Source organism: Citrus sinensis, chromosome 6 (assembly GCF_022201045.2).
Source record: "Citrus sinensis cultivar Valencia sweet orange chromosome 6, DVS_A1.0, whole genome shotgun sequence".
Taxonomy (NCBI): domain Eukaryota; kingdom Viridiplantae; phylum Streptophyta; class Magnoliopsida; order Sapindales; family Rutaceae; genus Citrus; species Citrus sinensis.
The window spans coordinates 18,136,480-18,158,260 of NC_068561.1; the positions used below are offsets into that span (position 1 = coordinate 18,136,480).

At 35.2% G+C, this 21,781-nt stretch overlaps 4 protein-coding genes across 7 annotated transcripts; 2 read left to right on the forward strand and 2 right to left on the reverse strand.

Annotated features, from left to right (window-relative positions):
- Positions 1 to 1,189: 1,189 nt before the first annotated feature.
- Positions 1,190 to 4,303, reverse strand: LOC102613759 (uncharacterized). 2 transcript variants are annotated; one of them, XM_006481173.3, is made up of 6 exons: positions 3,899 to 4,303; positions 3,673 to 3,778; positions 3,247 to 3,370; positions 2,060 to 2,986; positions 1,442 to 1,838; positions 1,190 to 1,371 (listed from the first exon to the last, which is right to left on the reverse strand). In XM_006481173.3, exons 1-5 carry the CDS (start codon positions 4,101 to 4,103, stop codon positions 1,452 to 1,454), a joined length of 1,749 nt encoding a protein of 582 aa, XP_006481236.1. In that variant the 5' UTR covers positions 4,104 to 4,303; the 3' UTR covers positions 1,190 to 1,371; positions 1,442 to 1,451. The 2 variants fall into 2 exon arrangements, with proteins under 2 accessions (XP_006481236.1, XP_006481235.1); XM_006481172.3 differs by having other exon boundaries at positions 1,190 to 1,838.
- Positions 4,304 to 12,520: 8,217 nt separating this feature from the next.
- Positions 12,521 to 15,289, forward strand: LOC102614267 (acid phosphatase 1). Of its 2 annotated transcripts, XM_025099597.2 has the most exons (4): positions 12,521 to 13,197; positions 13,318 to 13,530; positions 14,124 to 14,285; positions 15,117 to 15,289. In XM_025099597.2, the coding sequence occupies exons 1-4, from the start codon at positions 12,824 to 12,826 to the stop codon at positions 15,262 to 15,264; spliced, it is 897 nt and encodes a 298-aa protein (XP_024955365.1). In that variant the 5' UTR covers positions 12,521 to 12,823; the 3' UTR covers positions 15,265 to 15,289. The 2 variants fall into 2 exon arrangements, with proteins under 2 accessions (XP_024955365.1, XP_006481237.1); XM_006481174.3 differs by lacking the exon at positions 15,117 to 15,289 and having other exon boundaries at positions 14,124 to 14,670.
- Positions 15,290 to 15,672: 383 nt separating this feature from the next.
- On the forward strand, positions 15,673 to 17,226 carry LOC102623652 (V-type proton ATPase subunit E2). The gene is made up of 6 exons (XM_006481373.3): positions 15,673 to 15,973; positions 16,103 to 16,203; positions 16,289 to 16,445; positions 16,546 to 16,742; positions 16,839 to 16,938; positions 17,078 to 17,226. The coding sequence occupies exons 1-6, from the start codon at positions 15,872 to 15,874 to the stop codon at positions 17,111 to 17,113; spliced, it is 693 nt and encodes a 230-aa protein (XP_006481436.1). The 5' UTR covers positions 15,673 to 15,871; the 3' UTR covers positions 17,114 to 17,226.
- A 70-nt stretch (positions 17,227 to 17,296) lies between these two features.
- LOC102614558 (BTB/POZ domain-containing protein At3g08570) lies at positions 17,297 to 20,711 on the reverse strand. 2 transcript variants are annotated; one of them, XM_025099556.2, is made up of 5 exons: positions 20,372 to 20,711; positions 20,127 to 20,279; positions 19,442 to 19,508; positions 18,138 to 19,292; positions 17,297 to 17,899 (listed from the first exon to the last, which is right to left on the reverse strand). In XM_025099556.2, exons 2-5 carry the CDS (start codon positions 20,216 to 20,218, stop codon positions 17,378 to 17,380), a joined length of 1,836 nt encoding a protein of 611 aa, XP_024955324.1. In that variant the 5' UTR covers positions 20,219 to 20,279; positions 20,372 to 20,711; the 3' UTR covers positions 17,297 to 17,377. The 2 variants fall into 2 exon arrangements, with proteins under 2 accessions (XP_024955324.1, XP_006481239.2); XM_006481176.4 differs by lacking the exons at positions 20,127 to 20,279; positions 20,372 to 20,711 and adding an exon at positions 19,625 to 20,086.
- Positions 20,712 to 21,781: the final 1,070 nt, after the last annotated feature.

The window sequence follows — 21,781 nt, forward strand, 5'->3', positions numbered from 1 at the left end:
TTTTGCTTTCTCTTCTAATTGCAAAGCAATTTTATGTAGAAAGAAGTGAAACAAGTTGTTGTTTGCTTTAGGGATAATTTCGGAATTCAGTATTGTGCATTCAAAAAAAAAAAAAAAAAACTCAATTTTAAATACTTTAATGGGGTCTAAATTGATTTGATGATTTGAATTTTGAAGGAAAGTGTCACAAATTATACATTGGTAAGATAGATGGTGATGTTCGAACGAAGTTGTTGGAACTGCCCTGTTATTATAATACAAGTTTCACGTGGATTAGTAAATCCACTCCAATTTCACGCCACATATTTAATAGTAGGTCCATTTGCTTTTTTGATACACAAAGATACTTTTTTTCTTAACAAATAATTAAATCCAAACATAATGTCTATGCACAGCTATTTGATGAATAATTGGACTAGATTATTGAGTTATTGAAAAGAATCATTTAACGTTTAAATCTTGACAACCCAAAAATCAAACGTTAGTTGAATATGATATGACTTTGAAACATAAAGTAGGTTTTGACGATGCAATCTTTTCAATTTATGTTGTGCCACGTACAATACAAATTTTTTTCTTATGAGAATAATTTTTTCTTATTTTCATTTTTAATTATCTTGGGCAGATATGTTAGATTAGAATCTCGCTACCGAGCTTCTTTAAAGCTAAGGTGAATAATCTAATGATAAACTCGATGGAATCTTGAGTTCATATTAAGAAAATAAATAAATAAACAAACAAATTAAAAAAAAAAATGCCATGCTCATGCATGAGAAGTTGATGAAGTGGGCTTTCGATGGACTGATCTTCCTGGCCTTTCTTCATTTTAACACAATAGAAGGCCTTCCAATGGGCTCATAAGCCTAAACTTAGGTTAAATGAACTAATGAAGTGCAGAGCATTTCTATTTGTACGTTCCATATATTTGAAGCAGATTAGCTTTTCTTTGCTCAGATATTTATTCGAGCAATAACATGATGGTAAATCGGCGGTGACAGATTTCTAATCCCAAATAATGCAAGTCATCCATGGAGATGAGCAAGTTTTTTTTTGTAATGGTTACTAGCAGTAGGCTTTGTCTCTCTGTTATTTTTATTCTATTATTTTTAGGAGCCAATGTCTAATTACTCTAATCCAGTTGGGATGACAAGCATTAGCAAGAGCCATAAAATGGTATGTACTTCTTCAGTTCGATGAAGGGAAATTAAAAGATCATTTGATCGCCACAGCCAGACATGTAAATTTAAATATACAATCAAATGATTGAAGACCAATAACATAGCCATTAATTTTGCAGCAGACACAGCCTCTTCACTCACGGTTTTGGTGATAGACGTTGACACACTCCACTCTTGCGAAGTGACAAAATAGCTGTAAGAGCATAAGGTATAATTTAGATGTTTAAAAAAATATATATATCAAAGAAAAACAAATCACCCACTTCTCAATTGCTATAATAAGCCGAAGGGTTCAGGTAGAGGCTCAAATCCGGTATCAAAAATGGCTCCTTGATCAGATTTATCGTCGAAACTGTGCAGCCAGTTTGTGTTCTTCAAGTCCTCTTTAAGTAAGATTGCATCATAACGGGAGCTCTCGTAGATGTCGGCTTCACTCAACTTAGCAGAGTATCGTCCATCATGAGCATCATTTCCATTTTCTGCAGGCCCACTATAGGTGTTTCCTTTTTCCGAAATGTCTCTGTTTTTTAAGATTCCATTGGTATGTACAGATTCTAAAGCCCGTGCAGAACGGGTTTTAGAGGTCGCAGACCGTATGCTTTGAGGGAAGAGGGTGGTACCTGAAAGCTGACGAATGCTCCCTGCACCATTTCTTATGTCCTACATTCAAAGATAAATAAATGGTTATGATTTATCCTACACAAAGAATCTTGTGTCCAAGGACACAGACATTCTCTCATAACGGAACCCTAAGATGAAGAAGTCTCTTACTCTGCCAAAGCAGCAAAAACTAAGATTAGCTGATGCTGTAACTGGCAGAATTTCATACTATGACCTAACAAATTAATATGCCGTGGATGATACGGGAGGAAAATACATACCATATGCCTGATAGCCATGTCCAGTGATTTTTTTGAGATAGTCCTCCCAAATCCAGTGCCATCTGAGGCTGTATTTGTGGATTTCACAGGTCTCCGGGTTGACTGCTCTGAAATGTGCGAGGTCCTTCGATACTCATGCGCATCAGCGGTGTGCCCGTTGGCGGGTGTTCGACTCCTTCCAGGGGGCTCTGTGAGTCTTCCCCTTGTGACTACAGGTGATGAATGTCTTCTTGGCATATTCACCGATCCTGTAGCTTCGGGGTTACTCTTCATAGTGAGAGCAGCACCTGGGCGGGACCTACCAGCAGACAACGGCCGGTCTGGCAAAGTTGTTCTAAGGTTTGGTGGGGTGTCAAGAGGAAAATCAGGAGGTACAATTGGCTGCTGTGACCGGACTCGTGGGCTGGGGGAACTTGGTCGTGATGCTGGTCCCTGACTGCGACCATTTGACATAACACGTCCAGCTGAAGTTGAAGAACTCATTGCTGGAGATGTAGAAGTTATTGGATTGCGACGAGTGGGAGTTGATGGACGAGAACTTGATCGAGCAGTTGAGGAATTCAAGTTAGCAGGAATTTGTGGCCTAGAACTTGGAGTGGATGGCCTTGAGGTTTGGGATGTTCGAGTCTTGTCCATGGAAGAGCTGGTGAGAGATGGACGAGTTCTTGAAGGAGTTGAGGATCTCGATGATGTAGGGCGGGCAGATGGAGTTGATGGTCTAGCTGACGATACAGAACGTGCACTTGGGGAGGCCGGTCTAGTATAAGATGAGACTGAAGCTGAGCTTGTATTGAGGATCGAAGTGGATCTGTTAGAAGAATAGGTACTATATTGCGAAGCAGAGATAGAAGAGCGAGTCACTGAACTGCTTCTTGCCGGTCTTAAGGGATGGACAGAATGGTTACTTTCTGATTGTGAGACTGAAAGCTGAAACAAAGTCAGAGAATTTAGTCACTCACGCACACGAGCTTGAAAATTGATTCTATGGTACATACAAATTATCCCCCTCATTAATTCTTAATTAATTATTTCCGGTTTTAGAATCCTAGGCAGCAACAAGGAATATTCAATACTCATCCTACGTCCATGACCCTTCCGCTCCACCCAAACAAGAGAAGGGGGAGGGGTGGGGAGTTAAGTAAATGACCCCCCCCCCCCCCCCCCCCCCCAACAAAGAAAAAACATACCCTCGAAGCCTTTGAGGTAGAAACTGATCTGGCCAAGGAACTGATTCTTGGAGCAACTGGATTCAGCTGAGATTCACTTCCGTCAGATGAAGGAAAGAGAGGAGTGCCGGGAGGAGTGAGAAGCCTAATATCATAAAATAAATGTAAAAGAGACATTAATCCAACAACATCTAAGATTAAAATAATATGCTAACTTAAAAGCTCAAGTTCCAAATACTGAATTCATTACTTTGTAAACATATTATTTAACTCAATCCATACTTAGCTCAGAGCAAATAAACAAATTTAGTAGTGAACAATGTGACAGGCAAGGGGAAATTAAAATGAGAAAATCAGGATGAAAAAGGAACTGATAATTGAAACTAGGAATGAAGCAGATCTGAAATTAAATAATTAACGAAGAAAAGAGAGTCACGAGAAACATACCAGTCATAGTCGTGCTTTCCTCCGTCAGTGGAAGACAACAGATCATCCACCCCACTCTTTGCCAGTTTCGCTGATCCAACTGACAGCCTCCCCAGCTTCACCGAAACTGTTCGTTTCGCGAAATATCGCATAAGTAAAACGACGCCGATTCTTTCTTCCATTTTCTTTTTTCTTTTTATTAGAAGAATAAAATTAAAAAAGAATAAAATTCAATTCAATTAATTACCATCAGAGGAGTCATCGGAAGAGGCGACAGAGAGAGAGCGGCGAGACTTGGAGAACAAGTCGAGGTGGTTCTCGTCGGAAGTATCCTTCGTCGAGCCGGTCAAACTTTGACCGCGGCGGTGCTGGTGATGCAGGTGCATTCCCACCGGAATATTCCTCCCGCCGACCAACGACTCCCTGAGGTGGTTATTACTATATCTATTCATGATTAATCACTTATTTACTAAATCTGCCTCACCATTTCTCTACTTGAAAAATGCGCTTTACTGGTTTGTTTCTTTCTTTCTTCTTCTCTCTCGGATGTTAGAGATCTAACGCTCCCGCGACTGCAGCATGTGCAAACCTCGCTCTCTTTTTTCTCTTTTATTTTTTGTCATTTTCGTCACATCATATGAAATGGAGGAGGGGACACAGAGAGAGGGAGACTCGGTTATTAGTTATTACGTATGGAGTATATCATGGAGGTCCCTAATTTGCAGCTAAATCACAAGTAGAGGGCATCAATTACATTGTTTTCCTGAATGGTCGCCATCGCAGATTCCCATCGTAATCCATTAGTAAATAGTCTATTTGGAAATGTCAACCGCTGATTGGCCTAGATGAGATTAAAAAAATTTGAGTATTTTTTTATGTGTGGTCAAAGTAAATTTTTAATCCGTTAGTATTTGATATTTTTTTCAATCCGTTTTTGAGCTACGTCAAAGTAAACTTTCGTTATATTTTAATATACAACAATGTGATATTAAAAATAAATAAATAAATAAATAATTGACGTGTTTTTATCAAAATTTAAAAATAAATAATTAAAGTATTGAGTAAACATTCGCTTTCACTTAAAAACTCATAATCGAATAATAAATATTTTTTTTATTATACTCGTATGAAAATGGATTTAAGTTTCTTGTACTAATATGCGAGTTAATTGCTATAGACTTGCAGCACTTCAGTTCAAAACATAATAGAGATCAATTATTTGGAATCCACGTATTTATAAATTTTGAAACAAACAAATCAAGAGGTAGGTTGACTTCGAGTTCGAGAGTATGATAATCAATTATCATCCATTTTAGTAGGACTTGTGTTATGAAAATTATAAATTATAACCTTAATTATAGTTTTATCAAAAACAGGGATCCGGCTGTCATTACTCCCGTTATGGCATGGGCAGATCTAAGCTTCAGCGTTTTGATGTAATCAAATTAATAAATTAACGTTAAGATCTGCGCTTAGGTGTCTGTTTTTTTTTTTTTTCGATAGAAGGTGTCTGGTTATTTGTTATGGAACATAACAAACCACAAATGTAGGGTCTACGGACCTCACATGGACTACCCATTTTTCATCTTTTAATCAGTGCCACGTATCTCATCTTTACGTGATTATTATTAACAATAATTAGAAGCAACCGAAGCTGAGATTTTTATCCAAAATTTATGTGAATTATGATTGAATTTTGGGTTTTTGGTCCCACAGGTGAAGACATTTTTTTTTTTTAATTAAGTTACTTAAATAGCATAAAAATTAGCTAAAATAGAAAAGAAAATTGATGCGTCAACTCTCACCCATAAAAAAGATAATTAGTCGTGTTGTGATTCCCCCAACCACTCTTTAAGAAAGTTATAAGTTAGTTGTTAAATTTTGCCAATTATATGATTCTTTTTATATCAAACGTTCTGTAAGTTTTATATTCAATTTTATAGTGGAAGAATGGAAAGAATCACACATTTTCTTCATATTAAACATTTGAAGTAATTTTTTCTCTTTTAAATTTATGAGCTTGAAGATCCATGGTTATTGAAAATGTAGTAGGTAAAACTACCCATAAAGTTGAAAAGCTCATATTGTTTTATTTCTCCAAGCGGCATTTTTATGGTGCGTTTTAAGAGACATGGCAACTACCAACAGTATATTTTATCCATAATTAATCACTATTATTGATTAATCTCTATCAACAGAAACTTTCTACTGCAACGACGACTAATTAATAATACTTGGAGGAAATTGATAAGTAGGGATTATTGTATTTTTCAAAAATTGATCAAAGCATATGTGGCATAATTTGAAATGATATATTATAGTACGTGACAGTGGCACAAACTATATCATTTAATTTTGACCAAAAAAAAAAAAGAAGTGGGGCCACGGAAGCAAAGCCCTTCCAATAGAAAGAAGAAATGAAGATACGAGTCATGTGACTAAGTCATCGCATTATATACGTACAAGATGATGTTATGGACCATTTGGGACAACGATGTGTGAGAAATGGTATGGGCCAACGTACTGCCACTAAGAGCCCAAAATCACAAGATTCGGCATTAAGCCATGTGAGGGATGATGGTTTGTTTGCGGGAACACAACTCATTTTCATTTGAATCCGACAACGCCACACCCCATGAATTGGATCGTGATTATGATTTATGATCGGCTGATGTTATTGACTGATATTTTTGCAATTTCCCCACTTTATTATAACAAGCTGCTTTACTTAGGTTAGTTACATGCAAACTTGTAGTAATGTTATTTTTTATCAAGATATTGACAACGGTATTAAAAACTCAAAAGAACATATATCGGGAGAGATTTATCAAAACACTAATACAAATGTTAATAATCCACACATGTACGTCATAGATAGAGAAAGAAATTATCGAATTAGTTTTCTTTTTCTTTGTTATTATTAATATTTATCAAGAATAAAAAATATGCAAGTGTTCTCAACATTTTTCGAGGGACAAACTTACTACTTGGCAGTAATCTTAATAAAAACAGACACAATCTATTTAAGTATAGAACTTTAAATTATATTATAGATCGACTCAACTTATAAATTGGGTTCTCATAGATACATACTTGATTTACGATATAAGGATACAATGTCAGTAATAAAGAAAATTTTTATCAAGGCTGTATTGATTTAGTCTTTTAGTTTCTTGATGAATGGAATAAAACCAAATTTCCCAATGAGATATAATTGTCCACCAACTAGTACACGCATTACGCCCCACGCCTCAATAATTGATCTATTGACGGTTGAGCTTGGGTTTTTCATAAAATCTAAAATCTTTGCAAATTGGGGCCATGTATCGAAATTTAACCACCAAGATATTGCTTAGAAGCAAAGATATAGAAATAATAATAATATATATCTTATAGTAAAAAGAATAAAAGGTGGAGCGACCCATTATTGATGGAAAGTGGAAACATGAGATGCCACGAGAAAGCAAGCAGTCTCGAAGATTGATGACAAAAGGCCATCGCACTCACCATCATATTTGCTTCTCCCTTCACGTGCTTTCTCTGACACTTCCAATTTCCAAATAAACAAGTGTTATTTAAGGTAACGAGACCCTTAATCAATACCTTAAAATCTTATGCCCCGATTAAGGTTAACTTGAGCAGTAGACCCAGCATAAATACATAAAAGGACCCTCTATTAGAAACATGTGGGGCGTTAAAATTTAAGTCATTACTATTTGAGACTTGAGAAGATCGGGCGCCGAGTTGGGAGTTTACAAGAAGCGTTCAACGTTTGCGGCCCATGGGCTTTATTTTCTGTATAACGGCCTTTGAGCCCAAGTACGATCAATGTTGAATAGTTTAAGAGTGGCGCTCTTGGCACGCCGTTGTTAAACCGATAAAACCATTTTACTAAGAGAACCCGATTCGAAATATTTAATGGTTATATTATGTCTAAGAAAAGTAGAAAACCCACTGTAGTTCCATTAATAGCCTTTGTTTCAACTTTCTTTTTTCGTCTGTTCCCTTTCAAGAAACCCCATTAGCGGAATTGAGAACAAATAGTTCACAGTTAAATCTTCTTATCTTAATTTATTCTAACTTTGTTTCTTCAAAAAAAAAAAAACTTGATTTCTTCTTAATATGGTTATATCTTTTTGAAAGTGGAAATAAAATCCAATCCTATATTTACTTATAGATAAAATCATGTTCAAATAATTTTTTTTAACCCAATCTCACCAAATTCATATTTTGAGTTAGGGTGAAATTATTTGAACCCACTAAATTATTCACTAAACTCATTTACTAAATAAACCCAACCTCAAATTTTTAAATTTTAAATTTTACTCAATAAACCCACTTAAATACCTAATATATCCTTACTAAACCCAATTTTTATAATAATAGTGATTTTACTCATTAAACCCATATGATAAATGTTTCATTGAAACTATTTTTTTTTTTTTTTGAAGAAAGTTTTTTCGGAAGCAAATGCAAAGAATATGATTTCATAGTGCACCTATTGGTGGTTTTCAACAATATAATTTCCATTTACCGATTCAAAAGTTTTGAAATGATGAAAGCTCAACCAACAAGGCATAAGGAGTCAAAATGGATGCTTCTCCATTGTTTAGGCTTGCTATCATCAAGTTATGTCAGCAGGCTTGATTTCTTAGTTGAAGTTACAATGATTACTCATAAATTTAAATTTTAATTGACAAATGATTGCTCATAAAATTTTCATGTGATAGAGCAATACCATGAGAAAGAAACATTTAGAGAGAGGACAAATATCTTCTCAAAAAAAAAAAAAAAGAGAACAATTATAAAAATATTTTAAAAATATATGGCTTGACAGCAGAATCACACCTCTTGATTGATTAGGGTTTAATTAAAAGATAATTAGGGTTTAATAAAATTGTGTTGAATATGAAGATGAGTTGAAAAAGTAAAAATTTTATTATTTTTTTCTTTTTTATTATATTTTAATATCCATAACTGTAATTTAATTTAGTGGTGTTTGAACCATAAAAAAATATTTTCAAAAGTGGATTTAATGAGTAGTTTGGTGGGTTCAAATAGCCCCACCCTTTGAGTTATTGCATATTTTCATAAAAAATTATAAATATTTTAATTTAATTTCAATTTTTTCAATAGTGCAATGCCTTTCAAAATTCATAGATTTGGTAACCTTAATCGAACTATGAGTGATGGATAAAAAATTGGAACTAAGGGGCTGTTTTTTTTTTTTTTTTTTACTAATGACTTAATTGACTTAATTTTAATCAGTTAGTCATTATCTATTTGTTTTTTTAACTTAATGACTTAATTGAGTTTAATAATGTGATGCAATTAGTTGTTTTCCTCTCTCATTTATCACTGTGCGCCGTGCACGGTAACAAAAGGTTATTATTGTAAATCCAAATACAAAGGGTTTCACTAGAATATTTAAGGGACGCCAACAATCCAGCTCAGTCGAATCGATGCCGAAATTCTTGAACGATTAAACACGAACCGAAGAAAGTCGACTTCATCAGAGTAAAAAATAGCTGCTTGATTGAGTTGTTGCAGTTGACCCCGATTCATCTCGTTCACAATGAATGCTTGCTATTAATTATATTGACTTTCGGTTTATTATAAACGAAAATTCAAAGGCTAAACAAATTGACTCCGCATGTGTGTTCACAAAAGCTGCATCCGACTGCAAGGCGTCGAACACAAACAATTAGATTGAAAAAAACACAATCCCACATGCTTAAATGCTCTCCACACGCTTAAATGCTTTCCACACTTTGCACAAAGGCTTCAACTTGAACATGTGCCGCCCAATCCATAACCATAAGATTTGGGTTAATAAGTCTCGAGTTGACAGCAAAACAATGATTCATAATGCAATGTAATGTGGTGGGTAGCCGACTGCCGACGATTAATGGCAGATGTATGTGGCAAGTCATCTCAATTAACTGTAATCGTTTGAGGCCCTATCACAACATTTTATATGTTGCCATGTGGATTATTCATTTTCCCCCCCAATTGCATTAATTTCTCTAAATTCTCTTCCGATAATCACCATCTTCCGTCCCCCACCAGTTTTGCTTTATAGAGTCTCCATTTTATTCGGTTGACTTTAGACCTCGGCATGCTTTGATGTTAAAGAACTCTTCCTTCATCTATTGCGTGTGATCCACAAGTGACAATGTCTGTGAATTTTCCTTTCTCCTGTTATATTGATTCTACCTCACCAACCAACTTCCACGAATTCATCTCACCATTCTATTGGTGGTTTAATTGAAAAGCAATAGCCGACTCCATTGATCGGATATCTTCTTTTGGGGGTGTGTGTGTGTACATATTTGACAATATAATGTTATGTTGTGGTTATGGATTATTATTATTATTTATTAAAACCCGAATCTTCCTTTACCCCCCCCCCCCCCCCCCCCCCCCCCCCCACAAAGCAATAACTTGAAAAGAAAGGCAAGCAACATCCACTTTCGCCAAAGTTATGATAGAAAAAGAAAATTTACAAGTCTCACACTATCAACTCAAAAGTCTCCGTAATCTTACACATATATATTAAAAAAAACAACCATCTAAGGTTTATGGGTGAGTGTTTTAGCTTTTGGGCAATAATAGATAGATTCCCATCTCCCCACATACATATATCTTCAAATTTCAATTCTTCCATATTTATGTGCTAATTGGACTTTGCATCCAACTAATAAAGACTTTATGTGAAATACAAATTTGACATAACATTGTCTAACTACAATGTAACATAGTCTAATCTCAAATTTATACTTTGAATATAGACACATATAACAATAATTTTTTTTTTCAATTAATGATAATGATCCAGAATATTTGATATTTATTAAGATGATTAAACCCTTGTTAAGAAAGAATTAAGGCTATCAAGAGGGAATATGTAGGCGGTGGTGGTACATATGCAAGTGAGGGCTATATATAAATCTACATATGAAGCATTATGAACACTATTATCTCCTACCTAAACACTACATATGGTTGCCTTTAATTTCTTTAATATTATGCTTATGTTATACACATTTATTTTGACGTGGCATCCTATAATAAATAGTACTCGATGACGGCAAAGACTTAACTGAACAATGCAAATAGTTGCTTTAATTTCCACTTTTGCGGAAGTTGATGCCCTCTGACTCCGTCTCCATTAGTTACACCCACAAAACCCTAGCGGTTGATTTTAAATTTTAATCCCAACTTGTTTAGTGGGCCACTGGGATCTGCCGCCTATGTGTTCTTCCCCCACCTCGGCCATTGCAATCCAATCACATTTCATCAATTTGATGTCTTTTTTGCTTTCTGACGGGCCCCGCCACCTCAATCGACTCACTCTTCCCAGGCACATATAATGAAGAACATTGTTGTAGCTAGCTACAATTAATTGTTGAGGTTTGTATTTCCTTTTTCTCTCTTTAGGTTTTAATCTGCTACTACTTGTGTTCATCATCCAAACTTTGTTCGAGCATCTTTGCCATTTTCCAGACTAGCTACCACGTACATATGTATTAGTTCTTGCAACATTTACCTAATTTGATTATATAGGTCACTTTTCTTCGTTCTTTCTTCTCTTTTATTTTCATTTATCCATTTTTTTTCTATTCTAGGTTAATCCAAGAAAGCCACACTTTGGCTCACGAATATACTTACAGTAATCTTCAATTAATGAGCTAAATTTTGAGTATATATAAATCAAAACCCATCAATCTTTATATGACATAAAATCAAAACCAAGCTAGTGTAGTTAGAAACTATTTTCTATCTGGAGTCTAAGTATGCTGCATGCACTTAATAATTATTTTGGAAAAAGCAGAAGAGGAACAAAGACAATCTCACATGCAATTGCTGTCTTAGTGCGCATTACGTACGAAAGGTTGTTACCCCACAGTAAAAAAGTCTCTTCTCTTTTGCATGCATGGAGCTTAATAATTGGTTCAAATTGTCAAATATATACCTTTCCTTTCCTTTTTTTAATTTATAATTACACGATACGTTCTCTTGTTCAATTTCTTCCAAATATCAGTGCTCAATTAATAATAATATATCCTCTGAGGTTCTATTTTCTTTAAGAGAGTGTTTTTTTTAGGCTGTGGGGGAATAACTTCCTCACTCGAACATATATAATTAATTAATATCTTCTTTGCTTTGGTGATCACTAATTAGCATTTGTTATCCTCTTCCGCCATTACATAAAGACACATCAAAATCCGATATATTAATTGTAAATATTGTTCTTAAATTTTGTTTTTGATAAGTGAGTCATATAATAACATATATACCGGGTTAGTAGAACTTTGGAAAAGGAGGTAAGGAGACTAAGGTGGAAAAAAAAATCAACCATTCTTGAAAGCCGGCCAATTGCCAAAATTGATTTGCCAATTATATTTTAATTTTCGGTTAAATGGTAAAACTTCTTCATTATTTTACACGTCTTGGCTTATCTATCCCATCATTACTAGTTCATTCAGTGTAGCTCAATCATTCAACTGAAGAGACACGACGCATTTAATCATCAAAAAGTCACGTGGCAGACAACGAAGCTACAAATCAAAGATGAAACTAATTCTCTCATCACTTTCTTAGCTAAAGATTCCCTCTAGAAGGAAACCACCAACAAAATCACACGCAATATTGCCCCCCAACTTACGCAATAAGATTTCTTGTCGCCCTCCTCACCAATTCCAATTGCGCACGACTCACGTCGTCTCACGACTCGGTCGTGTGGTTTGTTCATCTTACATTTAGAACCAGTCCAAATTCTTCCCTACAACATATTTAATATAATATAATATAATATAAAAGACACCTTCCATGCATCTTCTCTGATAGCCCCATCATTGCCCTTTAAATCTCCCTGCGGCTAAATGCGCCGTAAATTTTCAGCTTAAAATTCACGAAATCTTTGTCAAATCTGTCATTTTCGAAAGTGTTTGTTAAGATTATTATTCCACATGCATGATGACAAATTGCTAGACTAGACTTTGATTTTAAATAAATTTTCATTTGGCAAAAAAAAAAAAAAAAAAATTTCAACAAGTCTTTCCCTGGTCATTATCATGTCTTATCCATTAATCTTTATTGCTTGATTTCTTTTCTAGGAAACCGAGGGAAAAAAAAGAAAAAGAAATAAGCACATACGGTATAAAAGGCAATGATGCAGCCTATAAAGGAGGTATTATTGTTCTTATTGCTTGCAATATTTTCCAAGGCAACCGGCACGAAGGACTATCCTAACTCTAGGTATAGCATGCCTGGTGACGGCGCGAGCTATTGCCTGAGCTGGAGGCTGGCTGTTGAGGCCAACAATGTGCGTGCATGGCGCACGGTCCCCACTCAGTGCTTGCGCTACGTCGAGAGTTACATGATCGGCGGGCAGTACGACCGAGACGTCGAGTTGGTCGTCGAGCAAATCTTGAGCTATGTCAATGAAGTTGTTCTTTCTGGTGACGGCATGGATGCTTGGATTCTCGATGTCGATGACACTTGCATCTCCAATGTTTATTACTATAAAGGAAAACGATACGGGTATATTATTAATTGATAAAATGAATAATTTTTTTCCCCTCCTTTCCTTGATGGGATTTTTTATATATATTTTGGCTGATTTGGTGATGTGTGTGTGTGTGTGTGTATATATATATATAGATGTGACCCGTATGACCCGGCTGGGTTTAGGGCATGGGCGCTAAAAGGAGGGTGTCCTGCGATTCCTGGCGTGCTTGTTTTGTTTAACAAGTTGATCGAGAGTGGATTAAAAGTGATTTTGGTTACTGGAAGAGATGAAGAGACTTTTGGGCAAGTAACTCGTGATAATTTGCATAATCAGGGGTTCGTTGGCTATGAGCGGCTGATTATGAGGTAACTTGGAATGGTTTTAATTAATATTAATCACTAGTTTCTAGCTTTGATGAAACTGAAATATTGTTTTTTTTTTTTTAAGTGGGCAATTGATACTGCTCGTGTTGTAGTGGACAGTTTTGTCATACGCCGTGGGACGTTACTAAATTGAATGGTCTATTGAAGTTTTTGAATTGTTTTTTAACATAAAATAATACAAACTTTGTAGAGTAACGTTACCTACAATACTATTAAGTCACGGGGTTGAAGTTGTCCAAATCAACGACAAGATGCCAATTGGAATTAGTATTACTTTTTTTCTTTGGATCTCTCTAAGTTACATGCACTTAGCATTAGCCTTTTTCTTTTTTATTTTTTTCAACTGTAATCCGATTGGACAGCGATGGACAACAGTTTTTTCACTTTTGCCTTGTGGAAAAGTGAACGCTATGCACGTCATATATAATTTAAAGAGTTCTGCTTAGCATTAGAGAAACACGAGAGAAATTTATCTTCTCTTTTTATCCACCTACTCTCTTTTTTTTTCTTTTTTTTTTCTCTCATCTTTTTCTACACCAAATATTTTTCTAATTTCAATTTGTTGGTGGCCACAGGACCGCAGCCGACAAGGGAAAAAATGCAGTGACTTACAAGTCTGAAATTCGGAAGCAGTTACTGGAAGAAGGTTACAGAATTTGGGGCAATATTGGCGATCAATGGAGCGATTTACAGGGAGAATGCACTGGCAATCGCACTTTCAAGCTTCCCAATCCCATGTACTTTGTTCCTTGATTGAATTCCATGCTCACTCTCTTGTCATCAAAATCCAAGTTTGAATTGGAAATGGTCTTGTCATATGTCTCTGAAATGAATATGATTATCAGATGTAGATCATATTATAAACAACAAAAGAATAAATTGTTGGAAAAATTTTGAAAATAAATGGTGTTTTATTGTAAAGACATGTCTAAAAAACATGTCTAAATAAAATAATGTCTTATTGTAAAACAGTAATGATATAGCCACAAACTCTTGTACAAACTTATTTTATACAAACTTATGTGACACGATAAGATTGGTTGAATTAAATATCACTTGGCCTACATGATTTGTTTTTATTATTTTATATTTTCATTCAACTAATGAATTAACGTCACGTCAGTTTGTACAAGAGTTTATGGTTGTATCATCACTCATTGTAAAAACATGTCTAAATGAATAATGTTTTATTATAAGGACATGTCCAATTAATTGTGGCTTATAAAAAAAGTATCTTTTCATTTAAGAATATACTTTTCACGGTGACATTTCACTTAGAAATGCATCATTTCATGGTGACATTTCATTTGAAATGGTGATTGTTTAATTTGGACCATTGATTAAAATTAAATCTTGATCCAATGGCCATGAATGAAGAGGTATCATGAAAGATGACAACCCAAATGAAGGGGCACAATTATGTGTATAAATAGAAATCATGTTTAAGCCATTTATACATGAAAACAATGATCCTACACCACTCTTTTCTTAGCCCTCTTTTCTAGAACGAATTTCATATAAAACTCTTATTTTTGTGTATTAAAAATTCAATATATTGTTTTCTGTAGGAACAATATTTTATTTCTTGGCAGGCTTGCAACATTCAAGAGTATTCTGGTTTGCTTTCGTCGATGCACAACACAAGCAAACAAACAAGTGATTCATTGTATCCTGGAGGCGTATTTACTTAAACCATGTGTATCACTCAATTGGTGAAGACAAATAACATCTTAAAGAAAACGACATTTGTAACATATCTTGAAATACACATAATTTTCTGCAGTTTACCTATTACTATTATTTTGTTCCTACATACAGAGTTGTAAATACATTACTTTACGTAATAAAGTTCCACAATTATTATTGTATTTCTCTACATTTTCCATTCCCCACAAGTACATACCAACAACAAAAACATCATCAATTGCAATGTTTTTTTTCCCCGGACTTTAATCCAGTTTCAATTTAGTAATTATTTACCTGGATATTCCGGCCAAAGTAAATACTGAACCGGAGAATAAAAATACTTATATATACTTATCATGACAATATATTATCATTTAATTACATAATTATATCTAAGAGCATAAGTATTGCATTATGAGCTTTTGTTCTTAAATAGATTTGGATTCGGTAAAAGTCCAAGCGAGAGATAAGTTCGGAAGGAATTTCGGATCAAACAAATAGACAAGAACGGAAGAGATATGATTCATGTTCTTTTAAGTGCATAAAATAAAACTAAGCAACAATTTATGTTCTTGTAGAACAACAACAATCTTCCTCAATTAACTTACGAATTTATTTATTTTTTTTGTAAAAAACAATGAATGATGCAGATGTTTCGAGGCAGATTCAACAGATGGTGAGGTTCATTCGCCAGGAAGCAGAGGAGAAAGCCAATGAAATTTCTGTTTCTGCCGAGGAGGTTCATTAAATATTAAAAAATTCAACAAATTCCTAATTTTCATTTCATTTTTTTTCCATGGTTCTGTAATTTTTTTCCTTAAATTATTCTATTGGGGCATGCAATGTAATTATGCAAATGCTTTGACAGGAATTTAATATTGAGAAAATGCAACTATTTGAAGCTGAAAAGAAAAAGATCAAACAGGAATACGAGCGCAAGTCAAAACAAGCTGAAGCTCGCAGGAAAATGTGAGTTTTTCTCCAAAAAAAAAAAAAAAAAAAAAAATCTTATGACTATTTTTATAATGAATTTTGAAATGTTTTGCAACGGCAGCGAGTACTCAATGCAGCTGAATGCAGCTCGTATACAATTTCTTCAAGCTCAAGATGATGCGGTGAATGCCATGAAAGAGGCTGCGAGCAAAGAATTGCTAAATGTTTCCAATGACAAAAACAAATACAGAACCGTTCTCAAAGGCTTGATTGTTCAAGTAATAATTACACTGATAAAAGTCTTTCTTTAGTGCGAACGTCTGCACGTTATTTTTTGGTTAATTGTCATGATCAACTATTTGCCTTCAAATTTTGTAGAGTATGCTGAGGCTGAATGAGAAAGCAGTGTTGCTGAGGTGTAGAGAGATGGATCGTAAGCTAGTGGAGTCGATTGTAGAAGAAGCTAAAAAGGAATTTGCAGAGAAAACCAAAAGACAAGCTCCCAAAATCACCATGGATGATAAAGTTTTTCTTCCACCACCTCCAAAGAGTGCTGATTCTCACGAACCTTCTTGGTAATGATCATTGGTTATTAATTATTACTTAATCGAATGATCAAATGGTTGTTTCTATTTTTATGATGCTTGTATCGTTGATTCATGGTTTAAAAGCTCGGGTGGAGTTGTTGTGGCTTCACAAGATGGGAAGATAGTCCTAGAGAATACTTTAGATGCAAGATTGAATGTTGCTTTCAGACAAAATCTCCCTGAGGTATGTATTCCGCTAAAAGGATTGGACTGATATTCTTTCCTGATCTTAACTTTTATCTGAGTAAGTGCTCTCTTTTATGGAGTTGGATCCCTCAAGAAGTCAAGATTGAGCTTATGCTTGTTCTCTTGTATCCTTGCAGATTAGAAAGCGGCTTCTTGGAAAAGTTGGAGTATGACTGACTGATTAAGCAGAAATTTTCACCTCTTAAAGTGCAAAGATTAATTTCTTGAAGAAGTTAAGCTTCATGGTTCATCAGTTTTGTGTGTATCTTTCAGTAGGGCATAATGCCATGTTTTGTTAGACTAATTGTTTGAAATCTATGAAATAAAACTAGGATTTTGTTATCATGCTGATATGATAAACTGCCATAATCACTCCAAAACTCATAAATCATGAACTAATATACAATTGAACTACAAATTCTTACACAAAATCTTAGCTAAGAAACAGAATACCTCCTACTCCTGCCAGTCTTCCCGTCTCCTCGAGATTTTCGGCTGGATTTTTGACGTTTACCTCCAGTTGGACCATTAAATATTCCAATCCTTCCAATCCCTTTGGAGATTGAAGTCAAGAAAGTTTTTCCATTTCCTGACTTATCTATCATGCCTTGTTTCATGAACATTTGCTCTTTCTCCAGCTCACTCAGCCTCACTCTCATTCTTGAAATTTCAAGTTTAAGTTCTCGGTTTTCTCTCCTCAAAGAAGCATAGTTATCACGAGGGGACATGGCTGCACTTGGGACACCACTGCTCATTCTCTGTGACAGGAATCCATCTCCCGAACTTCCTGATAAGGCATTCTGCAAACGTAGTTGCTCGAAGTAGAGGACTCTAACCGCCATTTGCACTGGGAGTCTATCATTCTGTGCAGCATGATTGGAGGCTTCTTGGGAGAGTTTTTGGCAGTCTATGAACTTGCAGAGCTTCTTGCATTCATGTTCTGTTAACATTGGATGAGCCTGAGCAAGAAAATGAAACAGTACTAGTCAGAACTGAAACAAAAAGTGAGTACAAACTGATTTAAAGCTAGACCTCAATTACAAAGCATATCAAAATTCAAAAAGCAAAATAATAAGATAGGACAATTCATGAAACAAGACCTACTTTTTGATATCATTAACTGTTCTTGCTAAAGACTGGTGTACAGAGAACATAAATGTTTTGGAATCAACAGAGTTGTCATCTTCATGATCTTACCTTCAAATATATGTCAATTGCTCTATAAAGCCCATCATCAATGACACGAGAATAATCAGGCAATATCTCTAACATAGCGATGAATTTCTGCAAACTCAAGTAAGGATCGGGAGCAATTTCTGCAAGGTAGGCATCAATGAGCCGTCCAACTTTTAACAAAGAACCATGACCTGGAGAACCAAGGCCTTCTGATTCATACCCACAATTGTCATTGTCTTCGTCTTCAATCCGCTGTAGGAAATTTATCAGTATCCGATGGACAGTATCAACATCAAATAATGAATCCCCGGTCTGGATAGATGGTATAAGCAGATCATCAAGCGAAACCATTTCCAACCGAAAAGCAATCCTCCTTTCGAGTTCAAGCTTACAGGCAATACTAGCATCCACCATGATTCCCATCCTTAACATCCCAAACAGAAAATTCTGTGGAATGGAAGAGCTTTTCTCATTTGGCAGAAGACTTACAAGAGTTTCCAATATAGTCCTCTGGTCATTTTCTGCCATGGTACGATTTGATTTCATCCTTGCCGGATTCCAAATTTGAAATTTTCCAATACCCTTTAATGATGCTTGAGCATAATGCATTAGAGATGCAGTAATGCTATCAGGTCTAATGCCTGCTCTTCCCATTGCACATACAACTCTCTGATAATAATCAATTCCTAGTGCTGAGAGATCCTCAATCCACCACTCAAGACACCCACTTTTAAGCTCAGCAGACTCACCATTGCAATCCAAACGGGACAATCCTGACACTAGTTGCTCCTTGCAAGCATTCACGGCAACAGCCTCGACACATCTGTTCACAATCCCCACCTCCTCTGCTACAGGAGGTAGCATCTCACAAATTGAAAGCACTTCCACAGACTTCTCGAGACTTTGTACTACAACCTCATTCAAATAAACTTCAGTCCTCGCAACGAGGTTTTCATCTCGGTAGTCTTCAGTCATTTCTAAGTACTCTGCAGCACAGCGCAAACTGGCAACATTGGTAGTTGTGATCTCAAAGTTCATGCCATAACAGAATTTCACGGCAAGCTCAAACGTCTGCGGTCCACCTGGTATGTTATGGAGCTCCAATTTCGAACTATTGGAATCCTTAGCATCTGCAACCATTTTCCGAATCTTTCCACTTCGCGATACCAGAGGAAACTTTGCATCCAAAACAAATAACACAAATTTAATTAGATTGCTTGCCATGAAACCAAACCAAGTTCAAGAAGAATATAAAGCAGATACCAATGCATTACAAACAAAATTGCTTCAATTTGTAAGTTGTAACTGCTTGACAAAGATCTTACCTTGTGAAGTAGAAAAGATTCTCCATCAACAACAATTGTAATGTCTCCGGCAACATCTGAAAAGATTCTGCATGCAAAAGGATTCAACATTATAACCATTCTCAGATGAAAATTAGCACAAATAAACTGATTGTCCAAAAAAATCAATGGACCAAACCAGAGAAAGTGGGAAAATCAACGTACTTTATAATCTCAGATCCTGAAACCCTTTTCATTTCTCTAAAGCTGAGACATTTTTGATCTACCATGTTAACAATAATTCAAGATTTATAATTTTAAACCAAAAAGAGTTGGAAGAATGTTGTGAAGAAGAGAATTATCAGCTCAGTACAGAACCTAGAAATTCTATTTTTACTTATATTTTTTTATTTTTAAAAAACTAAATGGAAGCTCAAAGAAACATACTGAAACAACTAAATAATTATCTATTAAAAAAAGAGAAAGAAAAATCATCTACTAATCCAAGCACTGAACCCCACGTTTATAGCTAACAGAAGATGTACAGGACAAGAGAAACACGCACACACACACACTAAATAACTAACTTAAAAACAAGACAAAACACACCCACACCCACACACACACACAGATATATATATATAATTGTATTCAGATTAACTATATAGTTTATTAGTAATTACTAAAACTGATAAAAAAGCACAAACATGTGTTTTTATTATGGTACCGAGTGGTAAAGGAGTTGTTGCAGAACTTGGGAGCTGGAGAACGGCTAGTACTGCTAGAAGAAGAGAAAGGGCTGTCTGAAGAAGAAACCATCTCTACCTCCACCTCTGTCTCTATCTCTATACCTTCCGCAAGTTCTCTAGTTCTCAGTTCTCTTTCAGACAGCAGTCAAAAACAGTCAAAGAAACATAAAAATGTAACAAGAACAGTCTCTCTAGTCAAATGGAGGGAAACATCGGAACTTACGTAAATAACCCTTTTGTCCGAACAAATTTACTTGCGTCACGGTCACCCGTCACCCTCCCTTTTCTGGTCACAGACTGCTTTGCTGATCAATGCAAGTCACCTTTAATTTGCTTTCTCCGTTCTTCTTTTTCCCCTCCCCAGTCCCCACTATGTGCGCTTTGTGGGTGTCTTTAGATAGATAATGTAACTTTATGATGTTACGTCTTATAAAGAAACGAATAAAAAGAGTGATGTTGCAGTAAGTAAATAACAGAGGCAGCTAACTTCACGCCATGCTGAGGGACAGAATAAAGATTAAAGAAATTGAACAAAAGACGTTCAAAGTTTCGAAGTTTGAAGCCTGCGGAGCGACGAACGTTAATGTTATGGCTACCAAATAGTATGGCTCGTCCTACTGGCACGTTACTTTTATGCTTTCTTTGACTGCTAAATTTGAACCTTTTTCAACGGCTCTGTTATCATTTTAATTAGGAGTGATTAAGCTAAACTGGGAATCAATTTACATTGGCTGTGGCAGCGCGTTAATTTTCTGAAAATTGATTACTGTTAAAATTAAAAAAAAAAAAAACAAAAACAAAAAGGTGTGAGGGCGTGGAAGGAGAGAGGAGTGGGCGGCTTGAATGGCACGGAACTCAATAAAGATGGAAATTATTAGAGAGAAGTACATTGCAAGAAATAATGGGTGCCAACTTTTTTTTTTCTTTTTTAATTTGTAACTGCATTTTCTTTAATTTATTTAAATAAAATATATGCACATGTATAATGGAATTTTAGGAGACATGGGTGCAGTTGATGCATCTCCATGGACATGACTAAAGATGGAAGGAAGGTAACTTGGAGGCCAACATAGAGACTGTTGCATTCCCTTTGCCCTTTGGCTCATTACTATAAAAACATTTTTTGGGTATGGACTTCTTTTGAATTTTATGACATGTCATGCTTCATATCTAATTGTCTTGCAAAGTTAAACGTACCAAAGTCTTTAATTGTCTTGCCTCATATCTAATAGTGCATATAAATTTATGCAAGTTATTCGTAAAATCACTTTTTTAATGAGAGGATTTTCATTTTAATATAATAAAGAATAAATTATCAAAAAAAAGAATTAACTTTAAGGTATTACAAGATATGACAAATATATATATATATATATATATATATATATATTTAATTCTGTTATACACAGATTGTTATTGATATTATATCAGACATTACAATTACAATATTTACAATCGTATTAAATAATTAGGACTACCGCCATATATTAACCCACCGAAGTACTTGTCCCAAATACTTTAAACATTCTTTAATATTCGAGGGGTGCCTACTCCACTCACATTTTGTAAGGGAGAGATTATCTCCACTTAATTAGTTGATAATTGAGGAAGAACTGAAACTAACTTCCATAAT

What these genes read in the sequence shown, in the direction of transcription:
- LOC102613759 (XM_006481173.3), bottom strand. Translation starts at nt 4,103, where the DNA reads ATGAATAGATATAGTAATAACCACCTCAGGGAGTCGTTGGTCGGCGGG. An exon ending in CTACCTCAAAGGCTTCGAGG is followed by an intron (nt 2,987 to 3,246) that starts GTATGTTTTTTC and finishes ACTTTGTTTCAG; the next exon opens with CTTTCAGTCTCACAATCAGA. An exon ending in ACATGGCTATCAGGCATATG is followed by an intron (nt 1,839 to 2,059) that starts GTATGTATTTTC and finishes CTTTGAATGTAG; the next exon opens with GACATAAGAAATGGTGCAGG.
- LOC102614267 (XM_025099597.2), top strand. Translation starts at nt 12,824, where the DNA reads ATGATGCAGCCTATAAAGGAGGTATTATTGTTCTTATTGCTTGCAATA. An exon ending in TATGAGCGGCTGATTATGAG is followed by an intron (nt 13,531 to 14,123) that starts GTAACTTGGAAT and finishes TGGTGGCCACAG; the next exon opens with GACCGCAGCCGACAAGGGAA. An exon ending in TTCAAGCTTCCCAATCCCAT is followed by an intron (nt 14,286 to 15,116) that starts GTACTTTGTTCC and finishes TGTTTTCTGTAG; the next exon opens with GAACAATATTTTATTTCTTG.
- LOC102623652 (XM_006481373.3), top strand. Translation starts at nt 15,872, where the DNA reads ATGAATGATGCAGATGTTTCGAGGCAGATTCAACAGATGGTGAGGTTC. An exon ending in TTTCTGTTTCTGCCGAGGAG is followed by an intron (nt 15,974 to 16,102) that starts GTTCATTAAATA and finishes ATGCTTTGACAG; the next exon opens with GAATTTAATATTGAGAAAAT. An exon ending in TCAAAGGCTTGATTGTTCAA is followed by an intron (nt 16,446 to 16,545) that starts GTAATAATTACA and finishes CAAATTTTGTAG; the next exon opens with AGTATGCTGAGGCTGAATGA.
- LOC102614558 (XM_025099556.2), bottom strand. Translation starts at nt 20,218, where the DNA reads ATGGTTTCTTCTTCAGACAGCCCTTTCTCTTCTTCTAGCAGTACTAGC. An exon ending in AATCTTTTCTACTTCACAAG is followed by an intron (nt 19,293 to 19,441) that starts GTAAGATCTTTG and finishes TTGGATGCAAAG; the next exon opens with TTTCCTCTGGTATCGCGAAG. An exon ending in CAATTGACATATATTTGAAG is followed by an intron (nt 17,900 to 18,137) that starts GTAAGATCATGA and finishes TTTCTTGCTCAG; the next exon opens with GCTCATCCAATGTTAACAGA.